The sequence below is a fragment of the Lepisma saccharinum genome, chromosome 24 (genome assembly GCF_977018435.1).
Source record: "Lepisma saccharinum chromosome 24, izLepSacc3.1, whole genome shotgun sequence".
Classification (NCBI taxonomy): Eukaryota; Metazoa; Arthropoda; class Insecta; order Zygentoma; family Lepismatidae; genus Lepisma; species Lepisma saccharinum.
Genome location: NC_139252.1, coordinates 42,500,535 through 42,513,604, shown reverse-complemented (window position 1 = coordinate 42,513,604; position 13,070 = coordinate 42,500,535). Strand labels below are relative to the sequence as shown.

General features: G+C 37.6%; 1 protein-coding gene across 2 annotated transcripts in view; it reads right to left on the bottom strand.

Moving 5' to 3' along the window:
* Nucleotides 1-13,070, bottom strand: part of spn-F (C2H2-type zinc binding domain-containing protein spindle-F) — a 35,695-nt gene that overhangs the window by 4,062 nt on the left and 18,563 nt on the right. The window contains exons 3-4 of one of the 2 annotated variants that reach the window (XM_083111047.1): nt 4,595-4,695; nt 4,133-4,325 (exon numbers count right to left, since the gene is read on the bottom strand). In XM_083111047.1, coding sequence (XP_082967173.1) covers nt 4,133-4,325; nt 4,595-4,695 — 294 coding nt within the window. The remainder of the gene's footprint in view (nt 1-4,132; nt 4,326-4,594; nt 4,696-13,070) is intronic. The other variant, XM_083111048.1, reaches the window with a different exon arrangement.

Sequence of the window (13,070 nt, the reverse complement as noted above, 5' to 3'; positions counted from 1 at the left end):
TTGTACACAAACTCTGAAGCACAATTTTGATGTTTTTTATTGTAAATCCTCAGAGTTTCGAGTGAGAAAGCCTGACACAGTTTCTTCATGTCTGGTTGTGCACTTGAAACTTTCAAGTGGAGATTTGGGTCCAATTTTTTAGAGAGAGAGGGGGGGGGAGTGTGTGTGTGTGCGTGCCTGTCTGTCTGTCTGTCTGTCCCATCTCCTTCTCTCTCTCCCTTCCTCCCCCACCTGATCACGAACCCCCTTCAAGTAGTACCCCTGGGGGTACATGTACCACAGTTTGAGAACCATTGCTGTACAGTCTTGCACCATTCTCTTGTATGGATTTGAAATACTGCATTTTTCTATTGCTATCAAATCTCATAACCTTTTTTCGATCTTCTCATTTACTCACACGAATAACGACCCCTGTACAAGTGTAAAATGTCAGAATACAACAACAGCAGGGTTTTCTAAAAATATTTTTAGCAAAGGACCATTAACAGATGTCAATAAAATATCAGCATAAATTAATTAACACTAATAACCATATTCTTAGGGATGTGCCGAAGCAGATTACCGATGTACATTTTAATTTTGAATCAGAAGCCAATAGAAGAAAAACTGACACAAAGACAATTAAAAATGGTTCGGACATGTGGTAAGAATGGACGAAGATAGAAAAGCAAGAACAGAGGGAAGGAGAACAAGAGGTAGACCCGGAAGACATTCAAAAAAGGAATAGAAGAAATAGGACAAAAGAAAGGAAAAGGAATAAGAGAATTGAAGAGGATGGCAAAGGAATGGGAGAGATGGAAGGAGTGAATAAAGGCAACCCCGACACTATGAGGCAAAAGGGGAAAGAGGAAGAAGATTATATTTTATTGAAAATTAGGTTATGGATCATCATCACTGTGGAGTTCTTGTGATAAAATTATTGCAAACTCTCATTCAGAGGATCAACCTACCTCAAAATCAGAAACAGAACAGTACATTGCTGAACCGAGTATTCCACGTGACCAGAATCTGCTGTTGTATTGGAAATTAAAAAATGAGTATCCAAACCTGAAGCAAGTGATGAGAAAATACTTGGGCATACCTGCTGCATCAATATTAGTGAATGAGTGTTCAGTGTTGCTGGACATATTTGCGATAAGAGAAGTAGGTTACTTCCAGAAAATTTACAATATTAAGAACAAGAATTCATTTTGCATTTCAAAGAACTGCTTGTGTACTAATGTTAAATCTTTGAGAATGTAATGTAAAGTAAATGTAAAGTGCTCCCCTGTGCATAGCACCATGCCATGAAGCCGTATAGGGGGTGTGGGGGTAATGCCCCACACTTTCTTGATCCGGTCGTGAGTGGGGGTGATGTGATCAGCATCATGCGCCTGACCACCTTTACCCCCCAGGGTTTCCCCCAGGTACCCATGTTATTCGATGCTGGGTGGGCGACAGGGCTGCTTCCGTTAGAAAAGTTCCCGGATTTGAACCGGCCAGGGATCGAACCCGGGACCTTTAGAATGGTAGTCAGATGCGTTACCGACTGAGCCACCCCGGCCACTTTGAGAATGTATATATATGTATTTATAATATGCAATGGAAATGTACATAGCACATTTAGTTTTGTCATGCTGAAAATAACGTTCTATTTCTGATGATTATCTTATGTATCGGAACCGGTTAAATATCGACATCGGTATCGGTTCCAAAAATTATAGGTGAGTACAGCAGCATCGGTAAATTTTCAGCTTCGTCACATCACTACATATTCTATTTTACATGGAGGATCCTGAATGGTTCCGCAAGGTCTCAGAACTTCATTAATTAAAATATAATCAAGTGACCATGTCTTGAAGAATGATGTTGCATAGGTATGAGTTTACTTAAAAAAAAAAAAAAGTTATAAAATTAAAACGTAATCATATAAATTTATACTCAGTTCTAAGCTATTTATAAAACTGTCAGATTATTAAGTTTTTAGTGATATGATAAATCAGTGTGGTCTAGTACTATTCTATTGGACTTGTTTTCTGATATTCTAGCTGTTCAAATTCATTGATGCAGTGTTGCAAAAACAACCCTCAAATTTGTTTAACGATAGCAACAAAATGCAAGAGTTGTGAGACTTTTTAAGAAATAATTGTAAAGCATTTAAAAATGTTATCGTTTGTAACATAGGGATGCACATATATGAAATATGACATATCTACAGGGTTTCCTACCACAGGCATCGATAACATGAGGGGGAGGAAAGGGAGAAGCGCCTCCCTCCAATAATGTGGAAAAATATATTGTGCATATGTAAGATGTTGATGTATTATACAGCCTGCCCTGCCTCCCCTAATAAGTAATGATGATCATTTCCATATTAGGTTTTGGCATGTATCTCCCATGCATATGAAGATCGAGAGGTGATACTACGTCAATCGTACTGGACCATTTTCTCAATGGTGTGCATCGTGTTGAGGAACTTCCTACAGTTCATTTATACTTGCTTCCATTACTCTACGGGGTGTAAGGGGTGACCTTCCACATAGTACACCCAAACGTCAACCTCACTTCCACGTTAGTACACCCTGGACTGCAGACTAACGAGGCTCTGGCGACTGGCCCGATGGCCAGTATAATTTTGTTTGCGTTGTCCTGTTCTTTTGTCCTTATGTGTGCTGAGTGCCCCTTTACAGCCTCAGCTTTTAACGAAAGTCAGAATATTTTATGATTTTAGTTATACAACGTTAGAGTTGTTATGTGTAATGGTAAGGGGCTGGACAACGTATAATGTGACGGGTGCAAAATAGCCTTAGTGCTGACGCACCCAAAATTTTAAATTCAAATATCAAAAAAAAAAATTACTCTACTTTTTAGGAGTTTAATAATAATGCACGTTATAAAATTATGAGCTCAATGTAAGTGCAATTGACTAGGTTAGCTAATGTCAAGAGTTGACTGGTGGCGCTCCTCCCAGATGGAGCCAAAAAACAATGGGCACACACACTTTGCTGCCCGCCTGAGGAATCACGCTGGTATCACTACAAACAGATGGGTGAGGAGTGGAAAAGGGGCAGGGGGAAGGTTGCGGTTTTAAAGCATCCAGCGAGGAATCATCGAGGGGTTCCTACATCAGTGGTGCCAACCCCATCAAAATGGTACTAACGTAGCACAGTTTGATCTTCGTTGGCCCTAGCATCCTGCTTTTGGCATAATGATCAAATCTAGTATAATCTGCAAACGCGAGTCCCTGGGAGAGGGAAATCGAAGGAATAGTTTTCAAAAAATTGAAATAAAATTACGTTAAAATCTTATTTATACTTCACCAGCGGACTGGTTTCAAATAAAAGGGAGTATCCACACACAGCGACACGCTTTTCTTACAACCATGCAACGATCCATCATCCTCTATTTTTTCTTTATCCTGTCGATTTTGTTCCTGAGGAAATTTTACGGCAATAAATCTATAGAAGGTTGGTGGTAAACAAACCATTTTCTCAAACCGTTTCAAGTTCTATGCTCAACCCATCTTGTTTATTGAGCCATTCTACACAATTTTGTGTAGTGAATAATAAGTAACGCAAGTTCACAACTCGAAAAATATATGCATAATTGAACTTAAAACTATAGTTATCCGAAAAAAGTAATTAATAATAAATCCTAGCACAATTTAGAAGCATTTATCATAATTTCAGTTTAAGCAGAACTTTTTATTATCCTCAATCCACACGACAGGGAGAGGGGACAAAATCGAAATTTTTGCAAAATCTGAAATATCGTCATGTATTTTCGTTGTTTTTTTTATAGGTTCACATTAAAAAAAATCATAGTTCAAGGGGGCAGGGGCCCCTTGCCCTACCTTGTGCGTGGGCCTGCAGGTAACATTCTAAATGCAATGGATAGTACGAGCGATTTGTGCGACTGGAATTGAACGCATTTTTCAAACCTTCCTCAGTTTACCATAACTTCTTCCTACACTTCAAAAAAGCCACAAGTCGCCACTGGGCCAGAGTAGCTTGTCACTTCAATGTGAGCACCCGCTGTTGTATGTCTGAATTCTCCCTACAACATTATTAAGCATGCTGTTTCACACAAAAACAGGGAGGTGCAGGCTCTTACAGCATATCCTCAATACAACTCTTCAAAATTTAATTCTTACAATTTTTTGATTGCGACAGATTGGTGATGGCACTCCTCATGGCTGCCTGCTGCTTCAGTAGTGTCTCCTTCATCTCTTGCAGTTTCTCGCAATGCTGCTTCATATCTTCAATGGAGGAACTGTCGTCATCCTCTAGGTACCCAAAGCCTGCATTATGAAAGCTCAGTGAAGAAGCATTTTGTATTTCAACCATCTGTAACAGAAAAATAGTAATATTATTGTACAAATTATAATAGAATAAAAATTGATATTATCCAAATTTTTAATGTCACAAAGTGTGCGTTAGTATAAAAAGCAGCTCTGAAATTTACAAACTCACAGCACACACTAATGCATTAAATAATGTAAAAAGAGATTCATTTAATGAGTGTCTTTATCAAAACTCTCAACACTGTGAATAAGATCAATGCAGTAAGTATGCAAATTATACATTGCTTATATACTATACATCAAATTCCTTACCTGTGCATATTGCTGTTCCAGTTCCGATTTCTCTAACAGGATATTGTTAATTAATTTTAAGGAGATTTCTTCCAGCGTTTCTTCTTCAATTCCAACACCTGCTGTGTAAAATGAAAAATGAACATATAAGAACAACAAAAAACTTGTAATATACACATCACAACAATTACATCATTGATTTTTTACAATGTAGTGAAGCCACTATAACTTTATTAATCCGTCTTTACTTTTGTTATTTAACGATCTAAGTCAGAGATCCAGTTGATCCAGTTAATTTTTGTTACATTGAGCTACTTATGTGTTAAGTCTATTACTCCACCAAAGTTTATCTTATAGCTCTCGCAGTTAAAGGGTTGTCAGTAGTTGACACAGATGGATGAGCATGACCAGCTCATAATATACCAATTTCTAATGTCAGAAAGTGATCATCAATGTCAAGGTACATGGAAAGTAAATACATGTAGGTCATTCCATATGAAATCACCCAATTGAAAGACAAAACGTTGCTTCATAGTCATGGATTTGTTTCAAATCTTTTTTACTGATAGTTACTTGGTCTAATATGACAAATATGTAATATTACACTCGTCCAACAAATATTTTGAAAGTTACGAATTTTTGAAAATTAGAAGATTTTCAGAAATTGGGTGGACCAACGAACGCACCATGTGACACAAAACATGTCTATCTCGGAAACCATGTGGAGTATTTTGATGATTTAGGTATTGTTGGAGAGAAGAAGGACAGTCCTAACAGAAAAAGACTATATTACCACTCTTACCTACTCAGAAAGTAAAAAATCTTTATATAAAGTAAAATGTTGTGATGAAAAAAAACAGTCCACTTCGGGTAATTGTTTGATAGGGAGTCCTAGGTTTTACAACAATGAAAATTGTTACACAGCATAATCAATACATATCAAACATAATATTAACCCATTAGTGCATAAAGTTTACTAATAATGTTTTTTGTATTTTTTTTCATAATTTTGGTACTCATGGGGTGCAAATATGAAACAAATACCATAATTTCAGTTTTATTGTTGGTAACAATGGAACTACGGGGTGTGCAATATATTGCATGCTATGCATAGTTAACATGTGTATTGTTTATTCACATCACAATTAAGAACTTGGTTTCAACTCAGAACATTTTTTTACTGAAACCTATGACTTTACTTAATACTACATTTGCACACTTTAACATTTTTTGAATAATAACAATAATTATAATCATATATTATAACTGGTTATCAGTTTTCACGTGGTATTGTAGGAAACACTCATGATGGAGTCCCACGTTACATTTGTTACATACGTATTTAGCTCTCCTTGAACACTTTTCATTTGAACATCTCCTGACTTTAGGTATTTTCACTGGCCAGTGATTCATCCTGTCATACCGCTCATCGACTAATGGAGTTGCTGCTTGCTTTCCGGGGTGTGTAGCTGTTCCAAACATTTTTAACAAAGATTTCCACGGCATGGTACGTCGATGATGTTGGTGTCGGCTGGCTCGGCTGTAGCTTTGCGCCAGATGGTAGTGGCAGCGTCATTGCAGAACTCAGGAACCCGACATCCCTCTCCCATCTTATCCTGCCATAGTTCTTGATTGTCCTTGTTTTGCAAAACAATACACTGCGTATGATCTCACAGAATCAAGCAAATGCGAATCAGCTCGCTGGAATTACTCGCTGCTGGTTTGCAAAAAAAATAATTAAGTCCACGAAAACAATAAGTATACGGAGGTCTAGCGCACGGGTGCTCTCGCTACAAAAATTCTGACAAACTGCATTGAAAACTCGAAGCCTCGCAGTTTTATACCAGATTCAAAAATGTCAGTTGGGAAGATGCTAAAAGGATCGCTTGTGTTCCAGCGGGGTACATGAATCTTGGTTCTATTGTGTTTCAATGTGGTCAAGGGTGTGTCTTCAGATAGGTGCAGCGGATGAAGTCCTCCCATATATGAATCCGTAGTTGGCCCATGAATCGCCTATAAAAATCCCATTCGCCCTTACGTTGTGGATGCTCAGTTGATCTCCTTGAAATTAAATCCAGATATCATTTATAACGTGCCGCTTCGGTTGTCCAAATTCCATGTAGATCCGCCATCGGGAAACGGAGATATTTCATAAGGTCGATATTCGTACAGGTGCAATGTAAGGAATGAACCTTGTTGACGATCATTGTCGTGACTCAGAAAATCTGTCCCCCAACTCTCGTTGTCTTGCTCGAATGTCATTTTCACAACAGATACTTACGAACTATTCAAATAACAAAACCAAATCTCACGCCTTACATAAGTCATATTATGTCTAAGGATACATAATGAAAAATATTGAACTGTGATTTACATGTCACTGAATACCGTGACAACTGAAACATGTTATATTGTTACTATAAAAATATTACCTATATTACCTATATTTTTTAAAATTATGTTTGACATGTATTGATTATGCTGTGTAACAATTTTCATTGTTGTAAAACCTAGGACTCCCTATCAAACAATTACCCAAAGTGGACTGTTTTTTTCATCACAACATTTTACTTTATTTAAAGATTTTCTACTTTCTGAGTAGGTAAGAGTGGTAATATAGTCTTTTTCTGTTAGGACTGTCCTTCTTCTCTCCAACAATACCTAAATCATCAAAATACTCCACATGGTTTCCGAAATAGACATGTTTTGTGTCACATGGTGCGTTCGTTGGTCCACCCAATTTCTGAAAATCTTCAAATTTTCAAAAATTCGTAACTTTCAAAATATTTGTTGGACAAGTGTAATATTTCATATAGCTGTCATATTGGACCAAGTATGTATAATATAAAAAAAATTGAAACAAATCCATGACTATGAAGCAACCTGCTCTGGGTGATTTTGCGTGGAATGACCCATGTGCGGGTGACGGGAAAAAACAAGTGAAACTACTAAGGCAATCAAACCTTAAAAAGTATAAACAGTGACACTGTAAACACATAAAAATATAATTAATAATAATTGGCATGTGTAAAGATTCTAAACAGTGATGATCCAACATTTTTTCTTATTAAAACAATGAACATAAATAACTTGGAATGATTTGGTGTTTTAAGTCCACTTTATGCGCAGTAAGGCTAATTGGGACTGGACCTACAGTTTAAAGTGGGATCCGAACCACTATGTGCCTCCACCGGGTATCGAACCCGGGACTCCTTGATTACAAGGCAACGATGCTACCACTGCACCATCGAGAAGGCCTTAAATATAAATAACTGTCTGCTGTAAAGTTTCACATTTTGACTTTAGTTCTTTTTCCCCGAACAGCCTAGAATTGTGATGTAAGAGCACACCAGGCCCACCTAACCTACTCATGTACGCATTAAGGTGGGACAGAAAAATTATTGTACTCAAAACATGCAGTAACATGATTATAGGATATGAACTTGGCAGTGGTGTTTTCACTGGGTGTGTAAGTCACATGTCAATGCTCAAAGAAAACAAATAAAGAAAAATGTAATTTTTCATAAATAGACTTATCACATTGGTATTATGAATGTATTTATCTAATTCTCAGTGCTTTGAGTATCCAGCATTATACAGGGTGGCTCAATAAGTCACTTAACACCCTCAGTACAAGGCCACTGCAGCATGGAATTTGAAATTGGCGATGACCAATCGTTATCTGGCCAAGGGGGAACCACATTGACGCCACCCACATGGTCGGCGGCCATCTTGAATTCAACTTCAGAATTTTAAATGGGAAGGGGGTCGTGCGACATATCAAAATGGGCTAGAATTTCACGAGAAATGCAATGGTGAAGGATTTTTCGATGTATCTTTAACCAGTAAAACGTTATGACTGAATTCTTGTACCAATTTGCTCCTTTTCGAGGTGTTAGAAAAATGCCTTAAAATTTGTTTAGTGATTCGGTAATGCGTCGAGATCAAAGTGACGTCTATGGGGAGACGTTCGCATGCCATTGCACATTATTTTAATCGGATACATCCATGAAGAGCTGTGCATTATGAATGGTTGTCGCGAACAATTTACAGTGTGACGCTTCCATTGAATTGAAAGTCCTTCACAGTGACAAGGCTAATGTTTATGTTCATAAGGAAGTTCATAAACAGAATATGTGACCCTTGTCATCTGATAACTAACTTTGGACGAAAACTGGTTCATAACGTTCCCATAAGTGTTCTGGTGTTCTTCCCTATTGAAAAAACTCTGTAAAAAGTACCTTCTTCCATAAGCAAGGATGAAAAAAACTGTTTATTTAACAAATCCAAGTAGCCCTAAGCATTTAAGGTTCCATTGATGGAAAATTGACTAACCAATCGTGTTCCACACAGCACGCCACACCATTAACTTACCAACATTAACCATTCAGCTTTGATCTGTCGAAAATGGGTTATCAGATAAAAATCATTGAATATTCTTCCTTATGAACATAAACATTAGCCTTGTCACTGTGAAGGACTTTTAATTCAATGGAAGCGTCACACTGTAAATTGTTCGCGACAACCATTCATAATGCACAGCTCTTCATGGATGTATCCGATTAAAATAATGTGCAATGGCATGCGAACGTCTCTCCATAGACGTCACTTTGATCTTGATGCATTACCGAAGCGCTAAACAAATTTTAAGGCATTTTTCTAACACCTCGAAAAGGAGCAAATTGGTACAAGAATTCAGTCATAACTCTTTACTGGTTAAAGATACGTTGAAAAAACCTTCACCATTGTATTTCTCGTGAAATTCTAGCCCATTTTGATATGTCGCACGACCCCCTTCCCATTTTAAATTCTGAAGTTGAATTCAAGATGGCCACCGACCGTGTGGGTGGCGTCAATGTGGTTCCCCCTTGGCCTGATAACGATTGGTCATCACCATTTCCATGTTGCGCGCCGCAGTGGCCTTGTACTGGGGGTGTTAAGTGACTTATTGAGCCACCCTGTATATCACACAATGTCTGTACATGTACCGCATGTCTTCACACCAAAGTGCTACGGGCATCCACCCAAGGTCTCTAGTTCTGGGTGTGTGGTTTTAACATCGCCATTTATCAATGATTGTTTTAGTAGTAAGACTTGAAGCTTTCTTGGTGGCGAATGATGAATAGATGTTCTCGGGCTATCCACCAGGTGATAGTGCGAGAGAATCTACTCATCAATGATTCTTTTGTCAACACCCTCCCTCTGAGTTTCTGACCTTCCTCTTTTACACCATGAGTTTGTTTTCAGTGTCAGTCAGATCTTTGAGCCACTAGTGGGGATTTGTTGGTTTTGAGTCGTGCATGACTAACAGCGTATCTAATTTTTCTGAAAACCCGGTCTGTTGTTCCATGTGTGACCCACGAAGAAATGTTTCTTTTTATTATTATTATTATTTGCATTTATAGAACAGTGATATTTGTGCAATAATTGAACAGTTGGTGTAATAATGATTGAGGGTTTGGCATTTTAGACCTTTAATTGAACATATTTTAAGAACACTGTCTCTGACACCATGTGCGACCATCAACGTAATTTTTCTCAAGCAACCCACAAAGGGTTATATCACAATAATTTTAAGATGGTTACTGAAAGTGTAGTACAAAAATATGTAGATAGCTGGTTTTTCTTGCTTTCATGTATAGAGATGAAACTGGTGATGGACGATGGTCAACAATGTCCTAACCTCAAAATGTTGCGTTAAAGCAAAAAATGGTGCTGGAAAATGTTTTGAGACACATTTTCAAAAAGAACTCTATGAAATTTCATACTGTACTGTGATGTGTAGGGCTGTAAGTGGGGAGAGGGGGATGCTATTCCCCCAATTAGGAAAATTTTCATGAAGCATTATCCCAGCTGGGACATTTTGCATAGGCATCCCCTAACTACTGCACTGTCTCCATGTTGATCCGTACAAGCATCTCCACACTTATCCCCTTCAAACTAGGAACTTCCACTTTGAGCACTGGTGATATGGTGAATAAATTTTACTGTTGGACATGTGTATTATTTACAACTAAAAACAAAGTGTTTATAATCATCAAGGGAATGCTCATTTGGGCCCAAATTCCTTTTGTTTTATTGCGATCTCAACACTGTACATATGCATTTTTTACATGGTTCAATTTCAATTTACATCTGTTAACACAAACTGCGGAGTTTTAGCGATAACTTATTGCATGTTTCCTTGACGATGGTTTTCTACATAATTCTGTACTTGCCAACAGCTATTTGTTTACTATCGTCTTGATTACGAACGGCCCCTCCTACCTAGGTTCCATGTGTGAGGTACGGGTTTCCGATATCAGTTCACAAAATCTGTTTGTTTACTGTGCAGTCTCCAGATGTGTACTTTCTTCGTGCTGCCAAACTGTTTGAAGATTTTTTCAATACATACTTTGTTGGTTAGGTAAGGTGGGTAGGTTTAATTCCTTTAGCATTTTAAAAATAACCCTAAATGCTTTCGTGGTTAGGTTAGGCAGGTCAGATTTCGTTCTCTTAGCATTAAAATAAAATCACTAAATGCTTTGTACTACTGAACGTGGCCAAAAGGTTTGACAATTTTGTTCAATAAATGCTTTCATAGTTATGTTAAGCAGGATAGGTTTAGTTCCATAAACCCTAAATGATATTGTTGTTAGGTTAGGTGGGTCACGTTTACTTCTCTAATCATTAAAATAATATCCCTAAATGCTTTCGTGGTTAAGTTAGGCAGGTCAGGTTCAGTTCGCTTAGCATTTTAATAATAACTCGTTATTTTTTGGTAAGGTTAGGCAGGTCAGGTTTAGTTCTGTTAGCATTAAAATAAGATCCCTAAATGCTTTTTACAACTGATCGCACTACTGGTGATCTCAAATATGAAGCCTCCTGCGAACATTCAGTAAGAGGGGAAAAGCGGTAGTAGTCTGTGTAATGCATCAAGTGTGCGAAATGGGAAGTTTTGTGAAAGGTACCTCTAACATCTCATTTTACTCATAAATTGGACTTTTTTGAAAAGAAAACTGTGTTGATTAGTTTCAGGGCATGTCCAAATTACTTCTACATTCATTCCCACTAGTCTGTGATACTTACTGTTGCTTCTATCAATGGAGAATGGGGAGATGCAAGCTTGCGTAAGGTAATTCTTTTCCAACATAAGTAACTTTTTTAAAAAAATCCAAACAGTCCTCATTACTTTAAGGAAGGTTCAAATTTTGTGTGGCAATGATTGCGAAAATTCAATGATGATTAGTCTTTCTGCTAGGAGAATCTGAAATAGCAAATCATAAAACAATCGGAACCGTTACCCTAATTTGAATTATCTTTATACTGTAGTGAAAAACACAGCAGGTTCATTTCTCAGAGAAAATTTGAAATATTTGTACACAGAAAAGAGTGGATGGGGGGTTAACACTTGCCTTCAGAGCCATGCTTTTTTATATAGGGTACTTGATATGCAATTTTCCTGTCATTCCTCTCATTTCTCTCCCCCAAAAAAGAAATATTTATGCTTTTGTAACTAGAGATTCACCAGTTTTGGTTGGAATACAATTTTATGCATGAAGTATGTCAAAAATTGCATTAAAAGCTGAACTTTTCTTGAACCTAACTTGCCTAACTTTTTCACACAAGCATCTAAAGTCCATTTTTTTTCACTACGAAGTGGATGTAAACAAAAGCACATGTTCTAGAGAAAGCCAGTGCAGCCCTATTGGTGGATTCTGGCAGTACTCCCTCCGCAGACCTTTTGCACCCTGATAGATAGACCATTCAATGCCGTCTTGAAACTAGAGTAATACAGCATTGTATGCTGTTCAAAGCATTTACTAGCCTTATCCTTGCTCATGAATTCATAACCATTCTTTAGTAAAGCACCTACGGTGACATTCACTCATTCAAATTATCGAAATTCCCGCTACTTGTCCGTCACTCCATGTTGTGCAGTGTTGCAAATTCGCAATATTAAGTAAAGTCTATAATCTTGAAACACCGGACTAGACAGAATCAGAAAACATGATTTAGACTGACAGTGACTGACATGAGATTTCAACTTCATGCGTTTTATCTAGAATGGTAAAATCAACGCACTGCAAAAGATTGTAGGGAAACCTTTGAGAAGAGCCAAAGTGCTTGGTCCAAATACAACCAGTGATGCTTAAAATCATACGGAATGTTAGTTTAGCATTTATTAAATGATCCACCTACGCTTCCTTTCCTTTACTTCCCACATAAAACATGCTCAGATTTCAAAAACCCGAATTCCCCCAGTTTGTCAAAGAAAAATGCCAGATGCATACACTGGCAACTGCTTGCAAGAAGGAATTTGTAGAGGGCGGGGACACAAGCTTTTGGAGTTACAGATGGGCAAACTGTTCCATTCAGTGTTGCTACCCGACCTTTATAGAAACATCGTTACAATTCGGTAATATTCCAAAGCTGTTATCATATCTAATTGCTATATAGCCAACTTCGCAACTACAAAGTTTTATTAATGTTCCAAGACGCGTGTACGTAATAAGAC